We start from the raw sequence: 17,927 nt of genomic DNA on the forward strand, positions 1-17,927 counted from the left end.
CACATGAAAACACTTTGAAAGATGGCCTTTATGGAGGTTTAAAAAAGTTATGAACTTTCTTTGAAATAATTGCGGGATAAACTCGCTTAAATTTCAGCACCTTAGTCCAAAAAATGATGCTTTAATCAGGAGATTCAAACTTCCTTGCAAAATAAAAATTCCGCAAATTTTCCCGATCTTTACTCGAAAATTTGGACGATTTTAGCTCAATCCTTTTAACTAAAAACTAAAGACATAGTACAGACTCTGGCATAATTTTATATTATCTTCCCGATAATTAAAAAGGTCTTAAATTACAGTAAACTGTGCCAAAAAGGCTGGACACACCGATTATGAATTCATCAATTTTTTGCATAATTGATCGCTTGGGGGAAAAAAAAAGCATGTTTAATAATACTACCAGAAATTCAAAAGGAAAATTTTGTTATTTTTTATTCAAAACACATTTTGAACACATTTCTGATATTTCAAAGAAAGTTCCAAACATTTCATTTTCCTTCTTTTCAAAATAGTTTATTTTCTGTAAAATGTTGTAAACTAAAAAAAAAAAAAAAAAACATATGTGCCGCACCTGCTCTATCCGCCGCATCGGCAATTTCTCACCTTTTATTACTCGTAAGTGCTGCGCCGCTTATGTCTGAAAATACGGTGTAGTTTTGGAATCCTTGTATGCATTGAGCTATTCCGTTTACCTGCCAATGTTCCAAAAATGGAACACCATATTTAACTGAAAATTTTCCCAAGAAATAACGTTAAAATAAGTTTTTTTTAACACAGTTTAGTCTTATTTCAAAGTATTTTTTGATTTCCTGCTTGATTGTTTATATATTTTCAATTATTTATTGCGATTTTTCAAAGATGAGTGTTTTTTTTTTAGCTCTTTGCAACTTTTTCTTATAAAATTTACCAAAAATTGGCTTTTTCAGAAAATGTGATGATATTTATTATAGTTGTAAAAAATATTTCAATGTATGATTTTAAAATGCTTGTAGAAATGTACAATGATATTTCCAAAAGGTGTACCCCTTCAAAATAGCATGTTCCAATTTTGGAACATTGGTGCTTTTAGGGAGTCAAATTTCCAAGAAGGAAATCGTTCGACTTCAAAGGGGAAATTTCATCTTTCCTAATATATGTTTCTTTTTTTCTTCTCATTTTGAATGTACTCTGATGTAGATGTTGGCAAAACCAAGTAAGTTTATATTTTGAAAGGATATGACGTTTCTTTAGCAAAGAAAGTAATAACAGTCTGCTGTTTGATGGACTATATGGCTCCGAATCCACACCAGCTGGGACAGCTGCATTGTCACGTGATATTAAAAAATAATATTAATGAGCGTTTTATTTTTCATATTTTAAATGAAGTTCAATAATTCGCTAGCTTTGTTTTCGAGCGAAACGAAATTCTGTTTGACGTATACCAACTGTTCATAAATGTTAAAAAATGTCTACAAGATTTCTTACTGTAGAACAAGCTGTGGCTTATTTAGAGACATTGTCAGATTCGGATTTGTCAGATGTAGATATATGCCAAATTACCCCCTGATGAACCAGGCAATATCACTGAGGAAGAAGACATTCTAGAAGACGAGTTACAACCTATTTACACCAATTGATGTATGTGGACAGGTGGACATTTTTTCCGCCAACTCTCATGAAAATTTAACAAAAAAATCGGAGGAAGAACAAAGTCTGAAATCATTAGATAATAAAAGTAAAAAGCGAATGAAAACGGAAAAAAAAAGAAAAAGTTTAAATTATCAGGAAATAAAAGTAGAAAAAGATTGAAAATGGATTTAACTCGGCAGAAGAAAGCTAATTTTCAGAAACTGATTTTGTCAGAAAGTATTGAACCGCTTCGACACGCATTTCCGAATATAGTGGATTTATCTCCAATTGATTTATTTTTTTAAATTTTACCTTAGCAGTATGTTGAACACTTAGCAAATATGACAAACTTGTATGCATTGCAAAAAGGGGAATCAATAGATGTTGACAGAGATAAAATCCTACACTGTTTCGGTATGCTGCTATTGAGTGGGTACCATTCCGTTCCTTCTGAAGATATGTATTGGAGCAGTGCAGAAGATACATCTGTGCCAATTGTACCAACAGTTATGCCTCGAAATCGTTTTCGAAAAATAAAAAACAACTTTCATTTGATGGACAACCATGCAGTGCTCGAAATTAGCGGTCGTTAGTCGTATTTTGCAATTGTAAATTTCATTTTGATGACCGCGATTTGAAACGTAGTCGTCACTGTGACGCCTAGCTTTCCCCCCTACTAAGCTTTCACTTTCGGAAGATTTGTCTCCAGAAACATCTGTGTGCGTTGCGATCACGGAAAATTTCCTTGAAGTATCGCTTTCAGTCGGAAAAGCTTGAACAATCCCCCCCCCCCCCCCACCTTCGCCCGCGAACTGTAGCAGCCAGTGTCATTGCAAGCACACCCGTCCATTCCTCCTCTTTCTGGAGTAATCTTTTCTCCCCTTTGTTCCCTTAGTGTTGTTTACCCCCGATTGCCCCACCCCTCCAAAATCGGACTCATCTCAGGGTTAACACAAACGCACGGCGAGCACGAGGATCCCTTTTTTTCGCACAGGATTTCGCTCATCTTTTTTTTTTAATCATCGCTACCATCGTTTTTTATTTGTTGAAAATATGAGTAAACGTAACTTAAAGTCATATTTTACGCCACTAAATACTAGCGGAAATAAATGGCCAAGGATTGCCGATGAAGTCGAAATAGAAAAAAATAATGACGAAGTAGATGTGACTTCTAAATGTACACGGAAAAGTGTCAACGCTGCAACTTTCATCAAGTGGCAAAAGCAGTTTCCGTGGTTGGAAAGAAAGGGTGAAGACCTGATGGTATGTAAAGTTTGTAAAGATTTTGGAAAAAAAGAAGATACTGGATTCATCGATGGTTGTCCTACTGCAAGAGTCGAAACAATAAGTAGTTTTCCTGTTGATTAGTGCAGGCGGTTCATTCGCTTTTTTTATTTTTATTATTATTTTTAAAGATATTTATTAAATTGCGCTTAATTGTTTTTCAAAACACATCATAAATGCAATTTTCAATACTGAACACGTTATTCTCGGAATAATAGTTCCGGTGTTTGATATTGCAATCCTTTTGCATCTTGCCGATATTATAATACTTTTAAAATATAGAAGTTATTTTTACATATGCTACACGATTAGGTTAGCTTATTTTCTTTTTTATTTTAATTTATAACCTATTATTTTTTCAATACATGCGGACAATGAACACGTGCTTTGCGGGAAGTTTATTTTCGCTTTTGACCTTTCAATCCTTTTGAATCTTGTAAATATATTAATATTATTTGGCAATTGGACACATGCCACTTCAGATTACCTTGTTTTCTGCGTTTGTTTTTCTTTTTGATGAATAAATTTATTTTCGAAATCATTCCAACACTAAACTTTTACTTTGTGGAAAATTGCGTATTGTGTTCGAGATTGCAATCCTTTTGCATCTTGTCAATGTTTTAATACTTTTAAAATCTAGAAGTTATTTTTACATATGCTACCTTTAGGTTAGCTTATTTTCTTTTTTATTTTAATTTATAATATATTATTTTTTACAAAACATGCGGACAATGAACACGTGCTTTGCGGGAAGTTTATTTTCGCTTTTGACCTTTCAATCCTTTTGAATCTTGTAAATATATTAATATTTTGACAATTAGTCGCATGACACTCAGATTAACTTATTTTCTGCGTTTGTTTTTCTTTTAAATGAGTAATTTTTTTTCAAAATCATTCCAACACTAAACTTGTTTTTACCTAGTGGAAAATTGCGTATCGTGTTCGAGATTGCAATCCTTTTGCATCTTGTCAATGTTTTAATACTTTTAAAATCTAGAATTTGTTTTTACATATGCTACCTTTATATATGCTTATTTTCTTTTTTATTTTAATTTTATAATATATTATTTTTTTCAAAACATGCGGACAATGAGCACGTGCTTTGCGGGAAGTGTATTCTCGCTTTTGACCTTTCAATCCTTTTGCATCTTGTAAATATATTAATATTTTTTGACAATTAGTTGCATGCCACTTCAGATTAACTTATTTTCTGCGTTTGTTTTTCTTTTTAATGAATAAATTTATTTTCGAAATCATTCCAACACTAAACTTGTACTTTGTGGAAAATTGCGTATCGTGTTCGAGATTGCAATCCTTTTGCATCTTGTCAATATTTTTAATACTTTTAAAATCTAGATTTTTTTTTTGGTTTTATGTCACTAAATTAAGTTAATAGTAATTATGGTACTTGTATAAACTTAGCAGGTGATTTCAAAATGCATTATTTTAATGCATTGTACATATATATCAGCTTGTTTTCATGCATATTATAGTTTAGTATAAATTTCAGCATTTTATTGAACGCATTTGCAAATTGCAACCAAGTAAAGCATAACGGCTTGTAAAACATAACAACAGGATACTCATTATATTTCTGAATTGAAGCGTAGAAGATATTCCACTTAAAAATCTGGGACTGAAATCATTTCCGGTAAAGCCTGTGATTCTAAAATGCGGAATTGATAAAATGGCATTGACTATAATATCTGAAACAATAACGTTGTCCAAAGTTCTTTTTTTTAAAACACAAATAGTTATAGAAAAAAAGGGGGGGGGGGGAGAATCGAATAAATATGGTAAAGTCATTATTTTTTGGGACTAAAAAGTTAACCAAAATTGTTGCTAACAAATATACAACTATTACGCACAAGTTGAATAATGCAAATGGGCTTACAGTATATTTTTATGTATGATAACATGAAATAGTCGAATTACCAGGAACAATAGTTACAAGCAACGAAAAGGCATATTGCACAAATTACAATAAAATATATTCAGCTCCAAAACGATAATGAAGAATAGCAAATTTCTTGTGAATTATATGCTTAGTTTTGTGTACGATACACACCGAAATAGCATTTATGGCTCCACATTATTAAGAAAAATGCTATTGTATGCATTAACGTCACATGTTTTTAGTAGAAAAGATTGCACTTTTGAATAGCATGTTTAGGCACAACAAGGCAATAATTTTTCCTTTTATATAGGCAGTGAGAGGATTGCTTGTTTCGCTATTGTATGCATTAACGTCACGTGTTTTTAGTAGAAAAGATTGCACTTTTGAATAGCATGTTTAGGCACAACAAGGCAATAATTTTTCCTTTTATATAGGCAGTGAGAGGATTGCTTGTTTCGATGAGCAGTGTATCTTCACCGCCACCATTACAATCAGGACCAATTTCTTTATTTCTTCCCTTTTTTGGAAACTGTCATATAAAAAATGTGCAGATTTTCTTGCGAGAGAGACATCAAATTTTGCAGAGTCTGGACATATCACTTTGGCTTGATCGGGTCCTTGATATATTTAAAAAATCATTTATATTTTGTTTTTTCAAGTGATTCTCCCTATTTGGAGCATTTTTGATTGGTAGAGTTCGGCGCCTTTTTGACTCTGGCTCCGGTGTGCGTCGCACGACCTCGCACATAGGGATGGCGCGGCTCTGCGCCCGGTTCCCAGCTTCTTTGGAGCTGAATACTGGCTTGAAGGAGAGAACCAGTAACCTTGCTGATGGAGGAGGTGAGGGTGCGCAGGTGTGCAACCCACTGACCTGAAATAGGGGGGCAGGGAGTACTCATTTATGCACAAAAATGCAAAAGGCACAGGCAGGAGAAGGGATGCTGTTACAGAAGGCGAACGTCACTGGGCCACGCATTCCTGAGAAGGTAGGACAAACCAAACGTCATTGATCGGAGGTTTCAACTCATTCCCCTGCACAAACTGCTGCATCTTAAAGAGTTAGGACTGGTCAACCACAGTCCTATGATCAAGCAATGCGTATGTTTCAGATGGCTGTTATGAGAGAAACTTTCCCATCGGAGAAGTTATCTCGCGATGACATTGAACATATTCAGCTTGTCTTTCTTTAAGGAGGACAGACCTGATTCTTTCTGAGGATCATCATGGGCGGATTTATGGGGGGGCAGAGGGGGGCAATGCCCCCCCAGTTTTGGGAGGACTTCATGTAGTAACAACACATTTTCCAAAAATTAAAAAAATACAGATATTTTTTCTTTTTTGAATATTTCAGAAGGGCATGGGTGGATTTATAGGAGGGGCATAGGGGCAATGCACCCCAGTTTTTGGAGAACTTTATATAGTAACAACACATCTTCCAAAATCTTAAAACAAAAAAAATCATGACTTTTTCTTTTCTGAATAGTTCAATGAAAATGAAGAGAAAAGCAAATGTCCTTTTCTGATAGGAGAAAAGAAAAAGGGGGGGGGGGGGGGAATGAACATTAAATACAAATAGTACAGCTGTCACTGGGGTGCTGAAAATGTGTCTGAATTCATTTTTTTGAAACGAAAACCATTTGCGCAAGTATATGAATGAAAATATAGGCTAAACGAGCTATGCATTAAGCTGCAACACATAATAATTGACGATTGTTTTAACAAATTAGAACCTAAAGCAAAGGGGAAAAAAACTCCCCCCCCCATTCGCGCTAACAGAACGATCTATGATTTGTATCCATATTTAAAGTATATTTGTGCATAATATTTATGTTCTTTGTAGATTAATTGGCCTTTTGAGAAATTCTAAAAAACATAGTTTTTTTTCCTTCTCTCTCTTTTTTAAGAGAGAGAGAGAGAGAAAATAAATACTGTCGCAAACTGAATAAATTTCAGTTATCATTGTGTTTTGATTAAATGAATCTTTTTACTTAGAGGGAGAGTACAATTTTACTTACTTTATAAATACTGTTTAAAAAGTAAGATAAGTCATAATCATCTAAGTCTAAGTGAGTCAGTCTTTGTCATTATTGAAATCTAAATAATTGAGTCATCAAAAGTTTTGCAAAAATTTGCTGAAATTTTATAAAAGTTTATAAAAACCTAACAAAGATTGGTAAAATCGTAAAAATCCTTTAACCATAAAAACTGACGAATTTTCGTTAAAATTGCAAAAAATCAAGCAAAATCTGCAGGTAAGAGTGAATTACAAATGGGGCCAAAAATGCCTATAAGATAAACAAGCTATTGCTTAGGGCCCCTGCTTTGAAGGGGGTCCCTAACTCCCAAAAAAATTCATGATTCATTCCTTAAAAAATGGAAATTGCTTGAAAAAACAAATTTCATTTTTAAGTGCTTGAAAACCTTGAATATTTGGAAACGTGTGGCTACAAACCTTAAATTTTAAAATTTCTAACAAATGGTAGAGGGGGAGGAATGCCAGAATATGTCAGATTCAGCTCCTTGCCTCATCCTGTATTAAAAATGTAAAAATCATGGTTCCCACGTTGGTAACGTATCATTTGAAATAAATTTTTATGACTCACATATTTCATATTTTGCTATTTATTGAATCCCGAATGCAGTATTTAGGAAATTCTTTTGTATTGATTGCTTTTATCTTACTTCTTCTGCATATTGTCTATCTGTTTAGCACGGAAAAAAATACACACTACTTCTATTTCTATTTGTTTTCTGCCCCACTTGCAACTGAAGAAAAGTTGTTGTCATGAGAAATCTGTGGGTTTTTTTTTCTTTTAAATTTAAAATAGCTATTTCTCACAAAGTTAGAACAGGACTGTAAAAATTTACAATCAAGTACTTAAATATCAGAGACTGGAAAGTACAAATGAAGTGCGTTAAATAATTTTATTTATTCTAGAGTCCTTGAAAATAATTAGATAAGTCTTTGAAAATCCTAAGCAAAGTGGGCTCCAATTACTTCTACTGCATATTGTTAATCTGTTTAACCAGAAAAAAAAAAGATCCACTACCTCTATTCCTTTTCGTTTTCTGCACTACTTATAATTCAAAAAAGGTTGTTGTAATGAGAAATCTATAGTTTATTTATTTTTTTTTTCAAACTTAAAATGGTTGTTTCTTACAAAGTTTGAACAATACTGTACAACTGTATAATGTAGTTATCAATTTCTATGTCTATCCAATTAAACATTATAAGGCTTCAAAATGCAGAATTTTCTATCCATTTTACAAAATTTTCTCCGGGGGAAAAATCCCCGGCCCCCTAAAATTGTCTATATTCCATTTCCCACGTGAAAGGGAGCCCTGCATCACTCTCTTGATACCAGCTCCCTTTTTTAAGGTCAATTCAAAAAGGACAGCATGAAAACACACATTAATGAAAACTACACACAAAAAAGTAAAGCATGGACTTATGCATCACAGGAAACAGACAAAAACATGAGAGTGGAAAGCAATAAAAATGTTGCTAAAAAAAAAAAAAAAAAAAAAAAAAATCCTGCCCCCCCAGGAACTCAGTCCTAAATCCGCCTATGAGGATCATATGCCAAAAATGCAATAGGCTTCTTAACAAAAATAGTATTAGGAAGGCTTTTGGTCTTCTTACTGGACTTTACGCCTTAAAACAGCACCTTGCTATAATAGGTGTCAGTAATGATCCAATTTGCAGAGGTTACATCTTTAAGGAGGAAACTATCGGGTGAGTGCAAAAGTTCGTGCGGAGTTTGTGAAAGAAAGTCATACAGTGATTAGGCAAGCAAAACTCTTTATTCAATCAATGATATATTCGCCATCGTAGTCTATAATCTTCTTCCAACGTTCTGGCATCATACGGATGCCCCGATCATAAAAACTGCGTGGTTTAGATTCGAAGAACGAAGACACGTCGTTTTGTAAGGCATTCAAAGAGTCAAGTTTTTTTCCATTTAAATGATTTTGCAATGACCGGAATAAGTGATAACCCGATGGTGCGATATCAGGAGAATACGGTGGAGGAGTTTGGACATCCCATTTCAAGCTGTTCAGTTTGCGTAGCGTCTGTCTTGAAACGTGTGGTCTAGCGCTATCTTGATGAAAGACTACGCCTTTGCGATTTGAAAAACTCGGGCGTTTCTGTTTGATTTCTTGGTTCAGATTAGCTAATTGACTACAGTACTTGTCCGAATCAATCGTTTGGCAGGTGGGGAGAAACTCAAAATAAATTATACCCTTGCAATCCCACCAAACACAGAGCATCACCTTCATCGGGTGCAAACTGGCCTTTGCCATTGCCTCACCATGTTCACCTGCCTGTTTCCATGTGCGTTTGCGCTGAACGTTGTTGTACAGGACCCATTTTTCATCGCCCGTCACTAATCCATCCAAAAACGGCTCGTTTTTGAGCTGCCCGAGTAAAGATACGGCAGCAGAAATTCGCTGGATTTTGTTGCTCTCGGTCAATAAATAGGGCACCCATATATCGAGCTTTAAATCAAATCCGATTTTTTTAAATGCCGAAAAAACGGTTGATCAGTCAACGTTAAGTGCTGTAGCAACTTCCTCTGTTGAAATTCGCGGAGTATTCTGAACTAAAGAACGCAAAACATCGTCATCAATGTCGGAAGGTCGACCTGAGCGTGGCTCGTCTTCCAGCTTAAAATCTCCGCAACGAAATTTTGAAAGCCATTTTTCCACAGTTCGTTTAGCTGGTGCTTGATCTTGATAAACGTCTTGAAGGTATTTTACGGCTGCTGCAACGTTTATTCCCTTCCGAAACTCGTAAAGCATAACATGCCGTAAATGCACTTTATCAACACTCATTTTAAAAGTGATCTTTCTCGAAGCAGTTTGTATCTGCGCAAATTATTTTGATTGGAATGAAAGCTGCACACGTCACCTTTCCAACGATCTGACTTACGTAGATAGTGGTATTAATGACAACACGTTACGCTTGTTCTAACGCCATCTATTGCAACTCCGCACGAACTTTTGCACTCACCCAATATTACTCACACCCTGTGTGATTGTGAAGTGTTTCCTGCCTATAGGTTTGGTCATCATGTGCATGAACCATGCGAGGTTCATGATATTCCTATTAGGTGTTTGCTGAATTCTTCTTCAGCTACTGGTCTGTTTTAAGACTTCTGTTTTGGGACTAGTACAATAGACCTCTGGTTGCTGTGCTTGGTTCGGTTGAGCCCCCCCCCCCCCCTTTCATTCATTTCATTTCATGATCTTTAGTGGAGATATAGTTTTCAAAAATATGTGAGCTTACGAATGCAAAGATATATGCTAAAAGAAGCATAGTTTTAAAATTTTGAAGTTTAGCTTAAGTCTTTGCATCTATAGACTCACATAATTAGCATAAAAATTATTTCCTTGTAACCTCAAAGCATGTACCTGCAAGTATTTATTTCTTATCATTAAAAATGTTTTTTTTCTTTTGTCATCCAGACAATTCCCCCCCCCTATTTTTTACGTAATAGACAATGATTAGCTTGCAGATACTTTTGAGTTGCGTGCACAGATACTTTATATTTTTATCTGACTCTGGTTGCAATTTTTACAATGATAATTCTTACACTCCAAAACATATAACGTTATTTACTAGCTGGATTTAAGCATTAAAAATTTCGAAATAAAAATGACTTATATATGACTTACAATACTAACCCTAATAGAAATGATCTTGCATATTTAGGGGTGGAAAATGGTTCCATCATCCATCCTGTGAACAGCATTGCAGATAAGGATGAAAAGAAAGTGGTCAATCGTAAGAAACGGAAAAGTTCATGCAAGAAAAAGGATGAGACTGCCAAAAGGGTCAGAAGTGAGAGCCAATCTGGAAAGATAGATTCAGTTCCCAAAAGCGAGGATGACATGAGTTGTGATGAGTACAGGTACTTAGTAAAGTTTTTTTTTGTTTTATGGATTGTTAACTCAATCTTTTATGGATCATTCTTATTTGTAGGCTTGATTGCCTGTTTTTCACTCAGGCAGTTATTTTGATTCCCCTCTTTTGATGTTTCTATAATATTCAGATAAATCTAATAATCTAAAAACAATACTGATATCGATGCCACGGCTTGACATTTAAATTCACTAATTATTCGTCTTTTTGGCAAAGTTCCAATTTCATTTCTTGCATTTTTAATTTTTTGCTTCTAAAACCTAAATCAGCTGAGAAATGCATTAAAATAAGATGCTAACCTTAAAATCTACAAGCACATTCTACCTGTGGAATATATCCCAAATTATACGCTACAAAATTTTGTTCACTGAAATTTAATATTTTTTCTTAAAAATTTTCTTGTACTTATTCACCCCCAGCTATGAAATAATCTATAGACTTTCACAAAAATCTGCAATGTTCGTCACTGCATCGTACTGTTTCTGTTGGGGAGGTCAAAGGTATTCTTTCTTCCTCCTAGAAATACAGGAATTTGATTTCTCAAGTGAAGTGTAGTTTACAGTAAGGGGAGGGGGTACAAACAAATTTCATCATAATATGCACTTTGCATAACACAGAATTTGCAGAATTAACAAAGGCAAGCTTCAACAGACATGTTCTTGTCAAAATACATACTGTTGGCCTCGCTTAACAGAATATCGTTGGTTCCAAGAAATATTATTCGAGGCATTTGATTAAGCGGGGAAATATTCTTTACCTGTTCAAATTGACAACATTTGTCTCAAAACGAAATAATAACTGAAGTTTTTGAAATAATCTAAGAAACAACATTATACTATAATAATCAAGTTGTATATATATATATTTAAAATATGTATGGAAATTATGAAAATAGTAACTTACATCTTTGAGATACAAAGTCATTGTTACAGAACTTTTTTTACATTATTTTTTTAAAAGGGCCACGATAGTAGATTGCTTGCTCAGTGTCTTCTGGGAACACTTTTCTAACTCCTTTTCCAAGCCATAAAACACATTATAGTCCCCTCCTCAATTTTCAATGTGTCTTCGTATAACAGATAATGATTTCTGTACTTCGCTCAAAGATGGGGGAGGTTCTACTACATCATCATCGTCGTCTTCGGTGTGAGTATTTTTGTTCTGAACTGGTGAGTCAAACTCATTAAGTTCTGTTTCATCGTTTTTCTCGATCTCTATAAACTCTAAAAGATCTCGTTGTGTCATTCCAAGTTTTTCGCAGACTTCAGACTGAAATTTCTCATGTTCATAGATGACAGTTTTGGCATCCCATGAATCCTCTTCATCATAGTTTGGTTTCCTAAAGTTAGTTTTTCTGAAACTATTTTTGATAACAGTAGAGGAAATGTCGTTCCAAGCCTTTTTGCAAAAGTGCACTGCAGTCAAAAGGTTGACTTTTTCGAGAAACGGAATGTTTCGTCGCCTCCCTCTTCGCCTGAATGCAAAAATTTCTGCAGTTCGTTGATTATTTGTTGTTTGTACTTGGCTTTAAATGACCTTATTATCCCTTGATCAAGGGGCTGCATTTTCGGTTGTATTGGCTGGGAGAAATGTCACCTTAACGTTCGAAAGCCCTATGGAATCCTCAGTTTTGTGGTTCCCAACATTGTCCATAAACAAAACAATATTTCTATTTTGTCTTTTCATGTTATTATCCAAGCCTTTGAGCCACTTACTAAAAATATTTTGAGTCATCCATGCGTTTTTTTGAGTGAGTGTATGCAACAGGATATTTTTTAACATTCTTCTGACACCTGGGCATTTTACTTTTCCCAATGACAAGAGGCTCAATTTTATTGAGGATAAAAATCGGGGGTGGAAAAAAGGAACCAAGGGCAAACAGGTTTAAGGGCGCAAAAAAAAAAACGAAGTTGCAAGGACGTACAAAAAAGGGAAGGGGGCACACCAGCCTGCGGGTCGGTTGGCCAGTTCGCCCCTGGAAGCACCAATAAAATTTGCCGCCCGGAGCAAGAACCCCAGCTTGCCCCCCCCCCCCCCCCCCCGTAGATCCGGCTTTGCATCAAGAGAATGCAAAGCATGTTGTTCCAGGATAGGCGAAAACAATAAAAGATGCTGGAAGGTAACTGTACTACTGTCATATTGTGACGTTGACTTCTGTATCTCATGCTTTGAAATTTACTACACAAGAAAAATTTACTAATCTTACTTATATTACACAAAAGATTAATAAAATTCTCTTTTAATGTTTTTAAAGACGTATTACTTGAATTTTCGTTGCTTGCTAGAAACCATTATTCAGTCAAAATAATCGTAAATGTAGGCTTTTCATAAAATTTTAATATTTTAAAATTTTAATCTAAAAAATAACAAATATTAAAAATTGAATGCACATGTTGTTCTTACACTTATTTTTATATAATTTTCTTAAATAAAAAAGACACTTTTATGACTGTTTTCTTGAAAATTATTCGATTGTTAAGGGGTTAGGCTATTTTTCATAAACCTATTTTTGTTGAAAAGACCTCACACTTGTTACCCTTTCACTCCCCATTGTCAAACTGTCATACTTGACATCATTAGTAGATGGCTTTTTATCTTAATATTTTTGGTAAGCTATACAAACAATTTATCTTTTTAATTCAAATCTAAACATGTATATGCAAACTGTCTTAACTCATCACACTCTTGCCTCAATGGATATAGAATTTTATCACTATATTTTCATTTTAGTTTTTCAGATTCTTTTGAATTTTTAGTTTTCAAGATTAGCTATTATGCCACATTACTTAACTCATGCTTTAATATAAAAAAAGTTAGCATTTCTGAAAAATATTGGTGATGTTGCAAAAGTTTAACAAGAAATTCTGGTAACTCAGAAAGAGAAATTACTAGCCAAAGTTATAATTGTTTTGCACCTAATTTTACAGTTTGTTTAGTTGCTATAGTTATCAGGAAGCTTTTGATTTTTGATGGGAAGATATTCTGCTTATGGATATGTGTCCATCTGATTTTCAGAGCGGATGAAATAGTGGAATGGAATCCCTCACAACAAGACGACAATGAGGAGGAAGGTCCAGGAAAAGGAGATATCTCATTAGTGCGGGATCAAATTTTAAATGATGAAAAACTATTTGAAAGTATTTTACACTACAAGGTAAAAAATAATTTTTTGACTTCTTAAAATACTTCACTGCCTATTTTGTTGTTTACATAACATGTAATTTTCAAACACCATAAATTAAAAAAAAAAGCCTTCAAAAAGTAACCGATTACCCTTACATACTATTTCCTACCCAAACCTAGAAATGAAATTTATTTTACAATTCCAGTACAAAAATCAACTAAAATAAACACCAATTATAAAATAAACACTGATTTTAATTACTATATGATGAATTATTTTAAATACCTAACTAATTATGTACAATCTCTTAATTTTCAATAACCTTTTGAAGTCAGGGCCTCCAATAATTACTACCTGACGTAACTGACAACCCACCGAATCCTGAATTAAACACTAATTTATCTAAACAGGAAATTAGTCTTTAAAACTAAATCTACTCAGTTACGTAGTAGTTTATAGGAGGGACGGACTTCAAAAGGTTATTAAAAATTACGAGATTTTATATAATTAGTTGGGTATTTAAAATAATTCATCATGTAGTAATTAAAATCAGTGTTTATTTTATAATTGGGTGTTTAGTTTAGTTGATTTTTGTACTGGAATTGTAAAATAAATTTCATTTCTAGGTTTGGGTAGGAAATAGTGTGTAAGTGTAATCTGTTATTTTTTGCTTTTTAGTTCCTAGGTGTTTTTTGAAGGCGTTTTTTTTAATTTAAAAGTAATTTATTCTTTGCTTTTTAGAGGTGTAAATATAAAATACGTTCATAGAATCGAGTATGTGATACATGACGTTGAGGTCTTTCTTATGTGCATCTCAAGTAAGAAATCGTCGAGCACATGAATCTGAAAACAACTAAGATGAGCACGATAGAGAAAGAAATAGACCATAGTGTCTCAAAGACTTCCGACGACTGTAAAGAAAGGCTTTTTCAAGTGCGCAACTATGTACAAAACTTTTTTGTCTTCATCAAAGTTTACTTTCCGAAAGCAAATGCACGAGTCACTAAAAAAACAACAAAAGTTGCTTCAAGTTTAAAATTGTAAGTTTTAAAATTGTAACATTGTAAATTATATTTCACAACAATACATATCAAACAACCCTCGATAAAACTGTCATAGATTTAGGAAAAAAGATTTTTGCGAAAGGACAAATATACGTAGCTCTCAGCAGAGTCAAGACTAGAAGTAATAGCTCGATTGGATTTAGAACCCTTTAAATTTTTAACTAAACCTCACGATGAACGAGCATTAGCAGAAATGCAACAATTGATTCATCTCATTTCTGATGAAAAGTAGACTGGATTCAGTATTTAGTTAGAATCATTTAAAAGTTTACGGTTTCCCAAACTGCAAAAAAACTGTAAATTGCAAGTCATAAAATTGTAAATTACAAATTGTAACATTGTAAATTGTAGTTTATGTTTCATAACAATACGTGTTAGGTAACTCGTTATAAAAGTTGCATGGTTCTAAAAATGCCCACATTATAGATGAAGAAAAAAAAAACCACTAGCATGAATTTTATATTTGCTTCAGAGAATCCTTGATTCAAAATGTTCATTATGATTATTCATAATAATGTTTTTTAGCACTTTCTTTCACTCTAGGTAAAGAAAACACATAGCTTTGTTTTATGGCATATTATCACAAATGACTTTTCCGGGCCTCTCTCCATATTGTTCACCCCTATAGTTCACACCTAGTTTAAAAAATATTGGGCTCCCTTCATACTCAGGCCCGGGCCAACAGGTGTTCTCCCCCCCCCCCCCCCCCGGGTACAGGTGTTTTCAAGTATTTATGGAATATTGTACAAAGAAAAAACAAATCCGACAAGATCAGAACGTTCTCCTTTTTTTGGAGCCTGCTAATTAGTATAACCCTAATTTCAAATTAAAATGATTGTGGCATTGTGAAACAGTAAATCTAGAAGACTGGTCAAACTTGAGAAATCAGACACCAGTTACAACATGTTATTATATAAGTTAAATCATCGAGGGAGGGGTGTTCTGTATTCAATCCCCTTGTATTGAACACTAAATATGTTTAAAAACTGAATTATCAAAAAAAAAAAAAAAAACATTTTAGTGAATAAATAAAGTTATTTTAGTTTAAAATAATATTAAGTTTATTGATTAAGGTTATTGATTCAGCTATTAAAGTAGCAAAATATATTTTTTACTGCTTTGCTCCGTAGTAAAACATTAGTAATGCCTATAAGTGAAAATTAACAGGTGGCAAAAATTAATCATCCATATACCGAAAGAATTATCGCTCAAGACGAAGGAAAACCTTTGCTGTAAAAATGCACCGGTCACAGAAAAACCATGTGACCTGTGACGTATTCCGCCCGCTTACGTAAGCGGGATTACATATCCACAACGTGTGAAATTCAAGGTTTCTTGGATTTCTCCGAGACCCCTTAACAGATTCAGATCAAAACCATGGGACCATCTGGGAAGTATTTCACAACTTTCCTTACAACATTTTCTGAACTTAATAATTCCTATTTGCAGCATTCAAAGCTAAAGTGAATCCAAGTTCCATTTTGATATAAATCACTTTAGCTCTGAAAGTAGTAGATTTTAGCAATATAATGTTACATTGTTATTTTTGTTTCAGTTTAAAGGGCAAGGTAAAAGCTAAATTAGAAAATCTTAGCATTTTCAAATTTTTATCACCTAACCCACAATTATTTTTCAGGGAAGGAAAAGCCAATTTTTAATTTTTTCTTAATATGTTTAAGCAATTTGTTCATAATTAAGGACGTCCAGTATTAGCATGCTTCTTTCTGTGCTTCTAGTTTGTTTAACTAAGCACAACGGGGGAAAAAAAATTAGCCTCCTACTGTAAGTCCTTCATGGATTATTTTTTATGCTCAAAATAACAAAAACGGTTGTTTTTGAACCAGGGTTTGATCCCAGACAATTTTTAGTTAGGCTTTTTTTTTTTTTTAAGAACAAATAAAAAAGAAACAATCTAAACTTGACAATAAGTCATATTTGATCTCCCTACTACTTTTAATCAATTAATTTACTAGAGCTCTTGGAAAAAAGATCAAAAATACCAAATTTTACTCATCTGCGGAGCAAAAAAAAAAGCAAAATCTCAGAAATAAAATTTTTCAAGAAAAAAATATGTGAAACCTGTGTAAATTGACCACTTGTAATGCACTACTTTAGTGCTCAACTTAAACAGGCGGTCAATTTATGTAGAGGTTGAATTATATTATACAGATCTAAATCTGTGCCTAAAATAGCATGCAACTTAGACAGGTGGTCAACTCACAAGGGTGGTGGTCAACTTTACAGGTTTTATTGTATTGCCTTCCAAATCTTATTGAATCAAAAATGGTGCAGCATTAAGATTTCGGAAAACAGAAGTTTTATGAAATAATGCACCTAACAGAAAAAAAATGGTATCTTAAAAGCTTAAATACAGAACTCTGATCTTTAAGAACTGTTTCTGAGAAAATGTATTCTTCTTTTTGGCATCTTTTCACCTGCATATCTTAATCACAAAGCTTAAACTAACGCTATTAAATTTTTGAAAATTTACTCCAAACCTTTAAAAAAATATTTCATTATGGTTGCGTTCGCATACCTCAACCGGTCGACCGGTGACTAACCGCAGCATTCTATGAGAGCTACCGGTTAACTGGTTGCTACCGACGTCCTTCTATTAGCCTCACCGGTTGATCAACTAATCAACCTAAATTTAAGCTGATTGATTGAACCACGTGACATTTTTAACCAATAATAAGTATTTTTCACCTGTGTCTTTTTGTCTGCTCAAGTAACTGGTGATCAACCAAAAGCGCTCAATGAAGCATTACCCGGTTTGTAACCGCTGACGTCATTAGCTGTCACGTGATCAAACGACAGGTAGCTATCAGTCGAGGTATGGGAACGCAGTCTAAGTATATTGAACTATCTACCACACCAAATTATGATTTAAATGCAACTTGTGCTTTGCTTTTAAAAATAACAAGTTAACTCTTCAGCGACCGAATATTTGGCCCCAGTTGTGTCTGAATATTTAGTATTCAGCCAAATCACTATTCGTTGCAATACTGGTACTGAACTGAAGTT

The 17,927-nt window shown here is 33.9% G+C and overlaps 1 protein-coding gene across 1 annotated transcript in view; it reads left to right on the top strand.

Annotated features, from left to right (window-relative positions):
* The window catches only part of LOC129232126 (uncharacterized), an 81,818-nt gene that overhangs the window by 60,651 nt on the left and 3,240 nt on the right, over window positions 1-17,927 (top strand). The window contains exons 16-17 of the mRNA XM_054866369.1: window positions 10,506-10,704; window positions 13,731-13,869. Coding sequence (XP_054722344.1) covers window positions 10,506-10,704; window positions 13,731-13,869 — 338 coding nt within the window. The remainder of the gene's footprint in view (window positions 1-10,505; window positions 10,705-13,730; window positions 13,870-17,927) is intronic.

This window comes from Uloborus diversus, chromosome 1 (genome assembly GCF_026930045.1).
Source record: "Uloborus diversus isolate 005 chromosome 1, Udiv.v.3.1, whole genome shotgun sequence".
Classification (NCBI taxonomy): Eukaryota; Metazoa; Arthropoda; class Arachnida; order Araneae; family Uloboridae; genus Uloborus; species Uloborus diversus.